At 44.5% G+C, this 16,300-nt stretch overlaps 1 protein-coding gene across 1 annotated transcript; it reads left to right on the top strand.

The window, feature by feature from the left end:
• The first annotated feature begins 1,820 nt into the window (after positions 1–1,820).
• LOC123443286 (exportin-2) lies at positions 1,821–8,112 on the top strand. The gene is made up of 2 exons (XM_045119618.1): positions 1,821–4,939; positions 7,687–8,112. Exon 1 carries the CDS (start codon positions 1,994–1,996, stop codon positions 4,937–4,939), a length of 2,946 nt encoding a protein of 981 aa, XP_044975553.1. The 5' UTR covers positions 1,821–1,993; the 3' UTR covers positions 7,687–8,112.
• The last annotated feature ends 8,188 nt before the right edge of the window (positions 8,113–16,300 follow it).

Below are 16,300 nucleotides of genomic sequence, written 5' to 3'. Positions count from 1 at the left end.
ATAATCTTACCAGTCACCCCAAAAGTAAAGATAAATCGAACGTTAAGTCGTTGAATTGGAAGTTTTTTTGAACAGTGACGCAAATCAAAGAGGCTATCAGCTTCAACACTGTGGATGCCAAGGGAACTATCTAAACTGCTAAAGCCAATCCACCGTGTGGTGCACTTGCCTCTGTAGACGTAAAATCAACAATATACTGAATATACTTACACTTTACAACAATAAATTGACCTTTTTCATCTTGGATGATCACAACTGTAGCTCCAACGCCAGCATCTTCATGATATGCGACATCCACATTCACTTTAATGAATTTAGGGTCTGGTTTGGACCACTTACGAACTAGGGCACCTGTATTGCGAGATATAGACTTGAGAAAATTCCATGCTATCGCCATGACATATAGAGGCCATCTATAGCTCGACGGGTATGTTTCATTGTGTGTTGTTTGGTGTCTTGCCCACCAGAGGTACCAACAGCCTACAACCAACACATCTTTAGGATTCGAGGTCGGCATGATTTGTAGAGTAGTAGTTGGTAGGTTAAGCACGAACCCCATAACTATTAATCGGAACAAAGAAGACCCAAGCTCCTCCAAAGTTATGCGGCCGAAACACATTCAAAGAAGATGTGCCATATGTCCCGAGCGGCAAGATGTCATATAGGGCATGCTCCACTAGCCGGGATGTGTCTATTGGCTAGTATCGATTTAAGAGGGATAATTTCATGTAGTATACACCAATAGAAGATCTGAACTTTATGTGAGACCTAAAGTTTCCAAACTATTCTCTAGGTTGATTGTGAAGGCGAGCTCACCGGTCTTCCCTTCATATTTTACCATCTTTGTTTAAGTGCCATGCAATGAAATCATCAACCACATCAAAGTTCATTGGTATTTGCAATATTCTTCGGGAATCAACTAGGTAAAACGCATCTAGTACGAGTTGTTCATCCCAACAGTGCAAAACCGGATCAACGAGCTCAGTTACTTTTGTCAAAAGTGTTTGACCCCATGGAGTAATTACCTTCCTATATGGGCTTGAGGGGATCCAAGGATTAAACCAAATGTTATCTTCTGCGCCGGTACCAATCCTCCAAATATCACCTCTCTTAAATGTTGCAAGCCCAACAACAATGCTCTGCCGTGTGAATGAGGATCTTCTTTTGGCCCCGCTTGTAATAAATCACAATAGGGGTAATATTTTGCCTTTAATATACGAGTGCGAAGATAATCTGAATATTTTATCAATCTTCAACATTGCTTCACTAATAATGCAAGGTTAAAAGTATGCAAATCTCTAAACCACATACCACCATCACTCTGGAAAACAAAGTTTTCACCATGAAAACTAGTGCATCTTTCTATTTTCTTTGTCATCTCCCACCAAAACTTAGTTATTATACCGGTTATCTCTTTACAATCTCGTTTGGGCAAACAAAAGACCGTTATCTTAAAAATTGGGATGAATTAAGTGAAGGCCTTCAATAGTATCTCTTTTCTCGTCGGTAGAAAGTTGTTTCTTCATCCAACCCTTTAAACGTTGCATGATGCTGTCCCGAGAATGAACTAAAGCAATCACTACGGTCTGCCCCAACCATTGCGGAATACATTTTTTTTTCTTTTTTGAAGAAACCATTGCGGATGACCTAAGTATTCATCTGGTGTCATCCATTATTCTGGGCCAATCTTTTTCTTTACTCGTCTGGGCCAGTACTTTGCCGGACTAAACATGCCGTACCTCCTCGCGGCCCAATTTCAACACCGACCCTCCCCTCTCGTCGTCCCCCTTTCCATTTCCCCCCTGCGTCGATCGAGCCAGCGCTCCTTGTCGTCGCCCTAAAAAAAGCACAGCACTCCCTTTCTCTCTCCCCGTCCGACCCCCTTCCCCTCTTCTCCACGAGAGAGATTTTCAAAAACCCTACCTCGCCGCTCCACCCCCTTCCTTCCGATCCCCCCCACCCAAAACCCTAGTCGCCCCAGATCGCGGCGATAATGGAGGTGCCGCCGGAGATGCTCGACACCCTGGCGGGCTGGTTCGCGCAGACCCTCTCCCCTGACGCCGCCGCCCGCCGCGCCGCCGAGCAGAGCCTCGCCGCCGCGGCCTCCACCCCGGGCTTCGCGCTCGCGCTCCTCGGCCTCGCCTCCTCCCCGCGCCACGACCTCCAGGCCCGCCTCGCCGCCTCCGTCCATTTCAAGAACCTCCTCCGCCGCCGCTGGCCCAAGCCCGCCGACGACGCCGACGACGCGGACCACCTCCCGCCCAACGACTGCGTCATCATCAAGACGCACATCCTCCAGCTCCTGCTCACCGCCCCGCCGCTCATCCAGTCGCAGCTCTCCGAAGCCCTCGCCGCCGCCGCGGCCTCCGACTTCCCCGCTAGATGGGAGTCGCTCCTCCCGTCCATCGTCTCCTCGCTCGGAAACGCCCTCTCCGCGGGGGACGTCCCCGCCACCAATTCCCTCCTCGCCGCTGCGGTCTCCCTCTTCTCCCGCTTCCGCAACGCCTTCGACAGCAACACCCTCCGCATCGACCTCAAGTACTGCCTAGACACTTTTGCGGCGCCCCTCCTTGAGGTCTTCCTCTCCACATCTCGCCGCCTCCAGGCCTCTGCAGCCGCCGCAAGCCCGCTTGAAATCCGCCCCGTATTCGAGTGCCTTCGTCTCTGCTGCGAGATCTTCTATTCGCTCAACTCTGTGGACCTGCCAGAGTTCTTCGAGGATCACATGCGTGAGTGGATGACAGAGTTCCGTGCATTCCTCACCACCTCCTACCCTCCGCCTGTCGAGGCAGATGGTGCTCCAGATGCGCTCCGAGCTGCTGTGTGTGATAACCTGCAGCTGTACATGGAGAAGTATGAGGAAGAGTTCAGGGCATATTTGAAGGAGTTTGTTGAGGCCGTGTGGGGGCTGCTCATGGCGCCGACAGTCTCCCCGTCCCGTGGTCAGCTTGCCGTGACTGCGATAAGGTTCTTGACAACAGTCGCCGAGAGTGTTCACCATGCTTTGTTCGGGACTCCTGATGCAATGAAACAGATATGTGACAGTGTCGTTGTGCCTAACCTGCGACTGCGTGACGAGGATGAGGAGTTGTTTGAGGTGAACTGGGTGGAATATGTGAGGCGTGATGCAGAGGGAAGTGATACAGATACGCTGAGGCGTGCTGCATGCCGCTTGCTGCGGGGGCTAGCGGCCAACTACCGGGAACAGGTGGCCGTACTTGTATCAGCGCAGGTCCAGCAGATGTTGGCTGCATATGCGGCTGACAGGGCAAACAACTGGAAGGAGAAGGATGCTGCAATATATCTTGTTATTGCTCTTATGCAGAAGCCTGGTGCCACAGGTGGTGGGACGCCTGTGGTTGACATGGAAAGCTTCTTTACATCTGTGATTGTGTCTGAGCTGCAGGCCCCTGATTGGGAATCTGAGCCAATGCTGAAGGCAACAGTCCTCAGGTTCTTGAAGGAGTTCAAGGATCAGATACCCAAAGCCACTGCACTAGCACTGCTTCCAAGTGTGACACGGTTCCTGACGCACGAGTCCAATGTTGTCCATTCCTATGCTGCGATCTTTATCGAGAACCTGCTGATCACCAAGGATGCTGTCCAGGTACCAGGGGCCAATGTGGTGACAAGAGCTCCACGCTATGTTGCTGCTGATATCAACTCTTTTGCCCAGCAGATTATTCAGAGCTTGTCCAAGGCGTTAGGTTATCCTGATTCTTATGAGAACCCCTATCTGATGAAGTGCCTGATGAGAGTGCTTGGGATTGCAACTATTGCTGGCCAAGTTGTTCATGAGATAACCGCTCGTCTTGTGGGCATTCTGATGGAAGTGTGCAATAACCCCAAGAACCCTGACTTTAATCATTACTTGTTTGAAGCTCTGGCAGCAGTGATTGGTAAGGCTGGTGAGCAAGACCCAGCATTGGTACCTTTGTTTGAGGCAAGCCTCTTCCCAGTACTCCAGAGGATATTAGTTGAGGACATCTCAGAGTTCTGGCCATATGCTTTTCAGATATTTGCACAGCTTGTCAATTTGAGCCGACCACCTCTCTCACAGAATTACATGCAGCTATTTGGTGTCTTGCTCAGCAATGCTACTTGGGATCGACCACCATGTGTTCCTGCCTTGGTTCGCTTGCTGCGAGCATTCCTTCGGAAAATTCCAAATGAGCTTAACCAAGAAGGTAGGCTGCCAAATATCTTAGTGATATTCCGTAGTCTAGTTTCACGCAGCAGCACAGAAGATTCTGCATTCTACATGCTTAACACGCTAGTGGAAAATGTTGGTTTGGACATTATCAATCCACACATAAGTGAGATATGGAGTGCTCTCTTTACTCGCTTACAGACTAGGCAAGCAGTTAAGTTTGTGAACTCTCTTGTGGTGGTCATGTCCTTGGTGTCAGTCAAGTATGGGCCAGGTGTTCTTGTCAGTTCTGTTGATACGATTCAGCCGAATCTCTTCACCACAATTCTTCAGCGTTTTTGGATTCCCAATCTCAAGTTGATCAAAGGTTCTCTTGAAATCAAGCTTACAGCAGTTGCCTCAACAAAGTTGCTTTGTGAGTCTGCAGTGCTGCTGGATGCTGCTGCAGCCCAAACGTGGGGTAAATTGCTTGATAGCATTGTCACACTGTTGTCTAGAACGGAGCAAGATGGAGTACAACAAGAGCAAAATGACGGAGCTGATGCGGTGGATAGTCAGAGGACATCAGGTTATTCTGTCTCATTTGTGCGCCTTCAGTATGCTGGGAAGAGTGAAGATGATCTGTTGAAAGACATAAATGATCCAAAGCAGTTTCTGGTGACATCCTTGGCCTCACTTTCTGCACAGTCTCCTGGAAGGTTTGGTCCTACCATTGAGCAGCATGTGGACCCAGCAAACAAAAACGCTCTTCTTCAGCTTTGTGCTGCCTATAATGCCAACATTGTCTAGGTAAATAACTTGTTCCTTTCCATTCTTTTTTCCCTTGAGATAGTAATACATTTTAATACGTGGCCTCAAAATCTGGAAGACGAATCATTCATTGATACAAGTTCATTTGCTGCGTTGCGTCCCTGTCATTTAAAACACACTGTTCACTGAGTAATTATGGATAAAATTGTTGATCTTCTCTTGTATGTGGTTTAGTTCAAGCACTTGTATTTATGGAGAAAATTTGCACTAGCTTGCACCTGTGGTTAAACATTCAGGTAAAAAATACACCTGCTGCATGTTCTATTCCTTCAATTCAGTGTACCAGCACTTGTATCATGATAAAACATATTCTGTTTTCAAACTTAGAGGGTGCTTGGATCCAAGAGACTAAAACTAGTCTGACTAAAACTAGTCTTTGTAAGAGGCTAAAGTTCCAAGCACCCCTGACTAAAGAGAGGCTAAAACTAGTATTGAGGCTAAAATCTTGTAGTCAGGGGTACCCCTACTAAAATGTGCATTAGTCATCTCTCTCCTCATTTAACTCCTCATGCAAGTTCTGGATTGGAGGGTTTGGAGGATAATAAATGCTCATTAACTTGATTTTAGTCTCTTTAGTACTTGGATCCAAGCATGGGTGAGGCTAGCAAGTTTTAGTCTCACTACTTTTAGTCATGGGACTAAAACGTATCCAAGCACCCTCTTATGTATTCAGTGTTTTACTTTCGAGTGCACTTGACCTGGAAATGGGAGGTATCATGATAGTCATGGTGATAAACAGATTATTTTGTTAACAGTCTATAGCTATATGCCGCACATTAGATTTTTCACTCCATTCAGACTCAAACATCCTATCAGATAGAAGCAGAGCGGTATATAGTGTCTTTTACTACTTGCTCTTTAAGCTAGATGAAACACAATAATGCATGGTCTAACTGGATTTCCTGCAGTAAGATAATATGATGTATCGTTCATTCATATATTCATATAAGTTTTCAGATGCTTCTTTCCAAACAAACAAAATGCATTCAGAGGCATGTCTTTAGTTCATGTTTTTCATTTCATTCTTTTGGGGACAGAAAAGTAGTAATGTAATGCACATATCTCCAGATGAGATAGTATTTAAATAGATTTATGTGTCAGATAGTATTGTCTGACTATTTGTGGTAATAAGTATTGGTGTTAAAGTAGAATGTCCATGTGTGTGTGTGATGCTAAGGATAGATTTCAAGGGATCAAGAGGAGGATGCAAAACTTCTCCTGAGAAGGGTTTTGGATGGGTATTGGGCTGTTGACTATTTAACTTATACATGCTTCGTTAATTCATGCTACACCAACAATAGACACGCCCTAGTTTCTGTAGTATCTGATAAGATCTTCAAAAAAACCTCGCTTTCAAGAAAAGAATGCTGCAGTTATTGCTTAATTAGGAAGAGCAATCCAATTGTATGCTGGAACAAAATTTCTACAATAGGTGTTCATTGTTCTTCAGCTACCATAGTAAAATGGAGTACTTTTCCTATATGTACCATGACTCCTTAGAAACTTATTTCCTAATACTGGTTAGTAAAAGTTCGTCTCTTGCACCACCCTCGTGTGACCGGCACAGCCAAAAGCCAGATGCTCTATGCCACATTTCAGAGTTGGAATTGGACCATGGAAGCCTTGCATAGTTGCCTTTCTTGTTGTCCTGATATTCTCTCTGCTGTCTTCTCTACCTTGCCAAGCTTGCTTGTTCTTTTCCTTAGCTACAATCTTGTAGAGCACATGAAGAATACACCGTCATTCCTCGTTGAGCCTATTCCTTATGTATAGAATTACGCACAATAACTGGGATAACTTGCATCCAATTTCTACTTCGATATAGTGATTTATGCTTTGGTTGGTGTCCCATTCCATCTAATCTCTACTCCCTCCGTAAAGAAATATGAGAGCGTTTAGATCACTAAAGATCACTAAGTCTTTATAGTGATCTAAATGATCTTATATTTCTTTTCAGAGGGAGTACTTGACTAGCTGCTTATGCTTGTTGGCTTGTGCTCTGTTTACTTTCTGTTAGCTTTTGTATACACAAAGATATGTTTGCTCCAAGTTGCTTTGTTGACAACAGAAACCTGTAGGGTAGAAGAACATAAGATTAGTCCTTTTGCTAGGCTAGAACAACAGAAACCTGTATGGTTGAACACAATATCAGTCCTTTTGTTAGGCTAGAACAAGAGAATCATGTAGGGTAAAACATACTATCATTCCATTTGCTAGGCTAGAACAACAGAAACCTGTAGGGTAGAACATAATATCATTTTCGTTTTGTGAAAGATAATGTCATTCCTTTTGGTAGGCTATAATAACAGAAGCCTATAGCTTAGTCAGAACTCAGAAGCAGCCTCGGAATTTGTAAAAGTTCATTCTTAAAAAGCCCTAAGACTTCATAATACCAATCCTTTTATAGCAGACAATATGCTGTAATTTTGGCTACACATAAGCTTGGATGGGGCGATATTGGTTTGGCTGGAACCTGGAACCTGGAACATCAGAAAGCAGTTGAATGTTATGATCTGCTGTAGTTTGTGATCACTTATTTGTTACAAGTATCTCTTGTTTGCAGTTCCTTGTTTGGAATAACCTGATGTGTGATTTTCTCTAGAACAGTTCCCGTTTGAGTTGTTTATATCGGCTTGTGTTGTGGACATGTTATTTGATTGTTTGGTTTTACGCAGACATAGTTTTTGGGTCTCTAACCTTCATTCTCTGTAAAAACAAAATTTCAGGAGCCAAATGCCGTCGTTCCAAGGCATTTGCTTGGTTTCCAGGGTTTTTTGTCAGAGGATGATGAGTCTCTTGGTGTCATGTGTCCATGAAGCTGGTTTCTGGTTCATCCATGTGTAGGCTGATGGTGGGATGGGAAGAAGAAGGTCGCCAAATCAAATCATATAGCAGAAACATGAACTTTGTGGAGTATCTGTCTATTTTGGTTTGGAATTTTGTGTGCGTGTGGAAGAGTTCTCTTTTTCCCAGAGAGTGTACTGGTACTGGTCGAGCATGTTGTCAACATTGTCTGTGTGTGTTGTTATTCCCGGTGGAGTCTGCTGTAATTCGGCATGGGAAATGGTATATTTGTTGGATGTTATTGGCAACATCCACTGTTGGTCTAACCCTTTCACGACTCTTGAATTTGAAGGTTGCAACTTGCTGCATTTGCTGTGTAGTACCCCTCAGTTGATGAGGTTCAAATGTTTTTGGATTTCTATGACTTCTTTATTAAGCTAGCGGTGTGCGTACATCTCATTAGAGCAGATCATCTGTTAAACAGATGCTGTATAAGAGCATATCTAGGGGCTTGTCTAAATTTTATTGTCTATATCTTCATATAGATAATTGTGTAAATAAATTTCATTTTAGACAACATCAGTTTTTCACTGGAATGTCTAAATTTGGTAGTCTATATTTTCAACGGCTCTATTTTCAACGGTTCTATTTACAATGACTCTATTTTCAGGTCTATATATACCACCCCTCCCATCTCTCATCCATCAATCCTGGTCATTCCTCTCTCGAATTCCTCTATCCTCTCTCAGACAACATAATGATGAGTAAAAACATTGCTTCTTTCAATATGCTCATGAAATCGTCGTCGTCTTCATCCCACGACGATGAACTCATTATTGTAGCATTCGCAGAGCGCGAGGACGAAGAGCAGGGAACCGTCGACGCCATGGTGGTTCCAAGCATGGACGTCAGATGATCAATCGAGGAAGAGATGCAAGATTTGTTCTACTCTGGAATGACTACTTCAGTGAAAATCCTCGCTATCTCAAAATCGCCATGCTACTTCAGCGACGACGAGCTCAGGGCAGTGGCGTAGGCGTCCTCCTCGTCTCCAGCTGCTCTGGGTCGGTGCGGGAGTGAGCTCGCGACGAGCAACTTTTCTTTGGGCCTCGTCGCTCGGTGGTCCAAATATGGACGACACGATAGCAGGATTAGAGGAAGTCCAAAATTTAGACTACGCGATAGACCAACCGGTGGAGACGTTTTTTGACTTATGATGGTCTATATTTGGCTTAGACTATGGTGGCATCGTCTTGCCATAGCCACTCTTGCTGGTCCTCATCAAAGGTCTGCACTCTAGGTGACATGTATGTGAGTTCCGTGGGGAGCATTGCTTCTTCCCCATACACAAGGGAGAAGGGTGTCTCACCGGTGGCTCGATTTGGTGTTGTTTTCATTGACCAAAGAACCGACGGCAGCTTATCGACCCAACTAAGGTATCGATAGAAGATGTGTCTAGGGGGGGGGGTGAATAGACTACTTGTCAAGATACAATTTCTAGCCTAACCCAATTTCAAGGAAGGCAGAAATTCAACAGTTATAACAAGTCAAGTACACCCTACACATGCAGTTCTAAGAGTATAACAGCGGAATGTAAAACATGTAAGTGTAATGCAGAGGAGTAAGGTAGGGAGATCAAACGCATGAGGTTGACACGACGCTATTTGGCATGGTTCCGATAGGTGCCGCTATTGTACGTCCATGTTAGTGGAGACTTCAACCCACGGAGGGTAACGACTGCGAGAGTCCACGGAGGGCTCCATCAACGGAGGGTCCACAAAGAAGAGGCTTTGTCTATTCCAGCACTGCTTCCATCCACGGAGGACTAGACTTACTCACGATAGATCTTCACGAAGTAGGTGATCTCCTTGCCCTTACAAACATCTTGGTTCAACTCCACAACACGAAGTAGGAGGCTCCCAAGCGACACCTAACCAATCTAGGAGGCACCACCTGTTGGAAATATGCCCTATAGGCAATAATAAAATGGTTATTATCATATTTCCTTGTTCATGATAATCTTCTATTGTTCATGCTATAATTGTATTAACAGGAAACAGTAATACATGTGTGGATAAATAGACCACAATGTGTCCCTAGCAAGCCTCTAGTTGACTAGCTCGTTGATCAATAGATGATCATGATTTCCTGATCATGGACATTGGATGTCATTGATAACGGGATCACATCATTAGGAGAATGATGTGATGGACAAGACCCAATCCTAAGCATAGCACTAGATCCTGTTGTTCGTATGCTAAAGCTTTTCTAATGTCAAGTATCTTTTCCTTCGACCGTGAGATTGCGCAACTCCCGGATACCGTAGGAGTGCTTTGGGTGTATCAAACGTCACAACGTAACTGGGTGACTATAAAGTTGCACTACGGGCATCTCCGAAAATATCTGTTGGGTTGGTACGAATCGAGATCGGGATTTGTCACGCTGTGTGACGGAGAGGTATCTCTGGGCCCATTCGATAGAACATCATCATAATGAGCTCAATGTGACTAAGGAGTTAGTCACGGGATGATGTGCTACGGAACGAGTAAAGAGACTTGCCGGCAACGAGATTGAACAAGGTATGGGGATACCGACGATCGAATCTCGGGCAAGTTCTATACCGGTAGACAAAGGGAATTGTATACAAGATTGATTGAATACTTGACATCGTGGTTCATCCGATGAGATCATCGTGGAACATGCGGGAGCCACCATGGGTATCCAGACCCCGCTGATGGTTATTGGCCGGAGAGGTGTCTCGGTCATGTCTGCATGCCTCCCGAACCCGTAGGGTCTACACACTTAAGGTTCGATGATGCTAGGGTTATAGGGAATTGTTATACGAGGTTACCGAAGGTTGTTCGGAGTCCAGGATGAGATCCCGGACATGACGAGGAGCTCCGGAATAGTCCGTAGGTAAAGAATTATATATAGGAAGTGAGCATTTGGTCGCCGGAATAGTTTGGGGCGACACCGGTAATGTACCGGGACCATCGAAAGGGTTTCGAGGGTCCACCGGGAGGGGCCACCAGCCCCAAAGGCTAGCATGGGCCAAAAGGTGGAAGGGAACCAGCCCAGAGTGGGCTGGTGCGCCTCCCACCTAGGCCCAAGGCGCCACAAGAGAGGGAGGGGGGGGGGAAACCTAGTGCTGATGGGCCTAAGGCCCATCTAGGGTGCGCCACCCCCTCTCTCTTGCCCTGGCCGCCAACACCAGCCCTAGATGGGGCTGCCGCACCCTTTGGGGGTGGGAACCCTAAAGGGGGGCGCCCCCTCCCTCTCCCCCTATATATAGTGGAGGTTTTGGCTGATTTGAGACACCCGAAATCTCTCTCTCGGCGCAGCCCTGCTTCTCCTCTTTCTCCTCTCCCACGGTGCTTGGCGAAGCCCTGCCGGGAGACCTCATAGCTCCACCGCCACCATGCCACCGTGATGCCGGAGCTCTCCCTCAACCTCTCCCTCCTCCTTGCTGGATCAAGGCGTGGGAGACGTCACCCGGTTGTACGTGTGTTGAACGCGGAGGTGCCGTGATTCGGCACATAGATCGGAACCGACCGCGTTCTGAATCGCTGCGAGTACGACTCCAGCGACCGCGTTCATAGTGACGCTTCCGCTTAGCGATCTTCAAAGGTATGAAGATGCTCTACAACCTCTCTCGTTGTTGGTCTCTCCATAGATAGATCCTTGTATGGCGTAGGATTTTTTTGAATTTACTACGTTCCCCAATAGTGGTATCAGAGCCAAGGTTCTATGCGTAGATTCTATGCACGAGTGGAACACAAAATTTATGGGCGTTGATTTTGTCAATTGCTTGCCGTTACTAGTCTTATCTTGGTTTGGCGGCATCGTGGGATGAAGCGGCCCGGACCGACTTTACACGTACTCTTACGTGAGAATGGTTCCACCGACAGACATGCAGCAGTTGCATAAGGTGGCTAGCGGGTATGTGCCTCTCCCACTTTAGTTGGATCGGATTCGATGAAGAGGGTCCTTATGAAGGGTAAATAGCATTGGCATATCAACGTTGTGGCTGTCACGTAGGTAAGAAACGTTCTTGCTAGAAACCCAAATCAGCCACGTAAAACTTGCAACAACAATTAGAGGACGTCTAACTTGTTTTTGCAGGGTATGCTATGTGATGTGATATGGCCAAAAGAATGTGATGTTTCATATGTGATGTATGAGATTGATCATGTTCTTGTAATAGGATTCACGACTTGCATGTCGATGAGTATGACAACCGGTAGGAGCCATAGGAGTTATCTTAATTTATTGTATGAGATGCAACGCCATGTTGGTTACTTTACTTTATTGCTAAACGTTAGCTATAATAGTAGAAGTAATAGATTGGCGTGACGACTTCACGGAGACACAATGATGGAGATCATGGTGTCATGCCGGTGACGATGATGATCATGGTGCCCCGAAGATGGTGATCAAAGGAGCAAGATGATAATGGCCATATCATGTCACTATATGATTGCATGTGATGTTTATCATGTTTTTTTACATCTTATTGCTTAGAACGAAGGTAGCAAAGATAAGATGATCCCTCATGAAAATTTCGAGAAAGTATTCCCCTAAGTGTGCACCATTGCGAAGGATCGTTGTCTCGAAGCACCACGTGATGATCAGGTGTTATAGATTCTAACGTTCGCATACAACGGGTGTAAGCTAGTTTACACATGCAGAACACTTAGCTTGACTCGACGAGCCTAGCATGTACAGACATGGCCTCGAATACAGGAGACCGAAAGGTCGAACATGAGTCGTATGGTTGATACGATCAGCATGGAGATGCTCACCATTGATGACTAGTCCGTCTCACGTGATGATCGGACATGGGCTAGTCGACGTGGATCGTGTAACACTTGGATGACTAGAGGGATGTCGATCTAAGTGGGAGTTCATCAGATGAACTTAATTATCATGAACATAGTCAAATAGGTCTTTGCAAATTATGTTGTAACTTACGCTATAGCTCTATGGTATTTAATACGTTCCTAGAGAAAATATGGTTGAAAGATAGAAGTAGCAATTATGCGGACTCGGTCCGTTAACTAAGGATTGTCCTCATTGCTAAACAGAAGGCTTATGTCCTTAACATAGCGCTCGGTGTGCTGAACCCCAAGCGTGATCTCTGGATGTTGCAAACATCCGACATACACGTTTTTGATAACTACATGATAGTTCAATGCATATTGCTTGAACGAATTAGAATTAAGGCGTTAAAGACGTTTCGAACATCGCAGGACATACGTGATGATCCAAGAGATGAAATTGGGATTTCATGCTCGTGCCCTTGTTGAGAGGTATGAGACCTCCGACAAGATTCTTTGTCTGCAAAAGTAAAGGAGAAGAGATCAATCATTGAGCATGTGCTCAGATTGTCTGAGTACTACAATCGCTTGAATCGAGTGGGAGTTGATCTTCCAGATGAGAGAGTGATAGTTCTCCAACATCATTGACACCAAGCTACTAGAGCTTCGTGATGAACTATAACATATCAAGGATGGATATGATGATCCTTGAGCTATTCGCGATGTTTGACACCGCGGAAGTAGAAATCGAAAAGGAGCATCAATTGTTGATGGTTTGTGAAACCACTAGTTTCAAGAAGGGAAAAGGCATGAAGGGATACTTCATTAAACACAAACCAGTTGCTGCTCTAGTGAAGAGACCCAAGGTTGAACCCAAACCCGAGACTAAGTCCTTCTGTAATGAGGGGAACAGTCACTGAAGAGGAACTACCCTAGACACTTGGTAGATGAGAAGGCTGGCAAAGTCGACAAAAGTATATTGGATATACATGATATTGATGTGTACTTTACTAGTACTCCTAGTAGCACCAGGGTATTAGATACCGGTTCGGTTGCTAAGTGTTAGTAACTCGAAATAAAAGCTACGGAATAAACAGAGACTAGCTAAAGGCGAGGTGACGATGTGTGTTGGAAGTGTTTCCAAGGTTGATATGATCACACATCGCATGCTCCCTCTACCATCGAGATTAGTGTTAAACCTAAATAATTGTTATTTGGTGTTTGCGTTGAGCATAGACATGATTTGACTATGTTAATGGCAAAAATGATTATTCATCTAAAGAGAATAATGGTTATTCTGTTTACTTGAATGATACCTTAAATGATCTTGCACCTAGAATGGATGGTTTATTGAATCTCGATCGTAGTGATACACATGTTCATAATATTGTTGCCAAAAGATACAAAGTAGTAATGATAGTACCACTTACTTGTGGCACTGGTGCTTGAGTCATATTGGTATAAAATGCATGAAGAAGCTCCATGCTGATGGATCTTTGTACTCACTCATTTTTGAAACGTTTGAGACATGCAAACCATGCCTGTTGGTATAAACGCATGAAGAAACTCCATGCGGATGGATCGTTTGACTCACTTGATTTTTGAATCACTTGAGACATGCAAATCGTACCACATGGGCAAGATGACTGAAGAACTCCTTTTCCAGTGAGATGGAACAAGAATGTAACTTGTTGGAAGTAATACATTTTGATGTGTGCCGTCCGATGAGTATTGAGGCACGCAGTGGATATCATTATGTTCATACTTCACAAATGATTTGAGTAGATACTAGTGTATTTACTTGATGAAACACATGTCTGAATTATTGAAAAAGGTTCAAGTAATTTCAGAGTGAAGTTGAAGATCATCATGACAAGAGGATACTATGTCTACGATGTGATCGTGGAGGTAATCATATATATCTGAGTCACGAGTTTGGTAAACGTTTAAGACAAGGTGAAAATTGTTTCACGTGAAAAATGTATCACAACTCATGCCACCTGAAACACCATAGTCTGATGGTGTGTCCGTGTGTCATAATCGTGCACTATTAGATATAGTGCGTACTATGATATTTCTTATCAAATTAGCACTATAGTTTATGGGTTAGGCATTAGAGACAACCGCATTCACTTTGAATAGGGAACCACTCAATTCCGTTGAGATGACACCGTATGAACTATGGTTTAGAGAAACCTTAGCTGTCATTTGTTAAGAGTTTGGGGCTGCGATGCTTATGTGAAAGAGTTTCAGCCGGATAAGCTCGAACCCAAAAGCGGATAAATGCATCTTCATAGGACACCCAAAACAGTTGGGTATACCTCCTATCTCAGATCCGGAAGCAAAAGTGTTTGCTTCTAGAAACGGGTCCTTTCTCGAGGAAAGGTTTCTCTCGAAAGAGTTGAGTGGGAGTATGGTGGATACTTGATGAGGTTATTGAACCATCACTTCAACCAGTGTATGGCAGGGCGCATGAAGTTGTTCCTGTGGCGCCTACACCAATTGAAGTGGAAGCTTATGATGGTGATCATGAAGTTTCGGATCAAGTCACTGCCAAAATCCTCGTAGGCGGACAAGGATGCGTACTACTACAGAGTGGTATGGTAAACCTGTCTTAGAGGTTATGTTGTTGGACAACAATGAACCTACGAGATATGGAGAAGCGATGGTGGGCCCGGATTCCGACAAATGGCTGGAGGCCATGAAATCCGAGAGAGGATCCATGTATGAAAAACAAAGTATAGACTTTGGAGGAACCACTTGATGGTCATAAGACTATTAACTGTGAATGGATCTTTAAAAGGAAGACAGACGATGATGGTGAAAAGTCAACATTAAGAAAGCTTGACTTGTCGCAAAGGTGTTTTCGACAAAGTTCAAGGAGTTGACTACGATGAGACTTTCTCACTCGTAGCGATGCTGAAAGTCTGTTGAAATTATGTTAGCAGTTGCTGCATAATTTATGAAATATTGCAGATAGGATGTCAAAATATTGTTTCGTCGACGGTTTCCTTGAGGAAAGGTTGTATATGATACAACCAGAAGATTTTGTCGATCCTAAAAGGTGCTAACAAGTATGCAAAGCTCCAGCGATCCTTCTATGGATTGGAGCAAGCATCTCGGAGTTGGAATATACACTTTGATGAGATGATCAAAGTTTTTGGTTCTATACAAAGTTTGTGAGAAACTTGTATTTCCAAAAGGTGAGTGGGAGCACTATAGAATTTCTGATGAATATATTTGGTTGACATACTATTGATCGGAAATAATGTAGAATTTCTGCAAAGCATAAAGGGTTGTTTGAAAGGTTTTTTTTCAAAGGAAAACCTAGATGTAGCTACTTGAGAGTTGAGCATCAAGATCTATAAAGATAGATCAAAGTGCTTAATGGAACTTTCAACGAAATGCATGCCTTGACAAGTTTTTGAAGGAGTTCAAAATAGATCACGAAAGAAGGAGTTCTTGGCTATGTTGTAAGGTGTAAATTTGATTACGACTCAAAGCCCGACCACGACAGAAGAAAGAGAAAGGACGAATGTCGTCCCCTATGCATCAGCCGTAGGCTCTACAAGTATGCTATGCTGTGTACCGCACCTAAAGCGTGCCTTGCCATGAGTCAGTCGTTGGGTAAAAGAGTGATCCAGGAATGGATCACCGGACAGCGGTCGAAGTTATCGTTAGTAACTGATGGACTAAAGAATTTTCTCAATTATGGAGGTGATTAAAGAGTTCGTCGTAA

This window comes from Hordeum vulgare, chromosome 3H, assembly GCF_904849725.1.
Source record: "Hordeum vulgare subsp. vulgare chromosome 3H, MorexV3_pseudomolecules_assembly, whole genome shotgun sequence".
Lineage (NCBI taxonomy): Eukaryota > Viridiplantae > Streptophyta > Magnoliopsida > Poales > Poaceae > Hordeum > Hordeum vulgare.
This window is presented reverse-complemented; position numbering and strand designations above follow the sequence as displayed.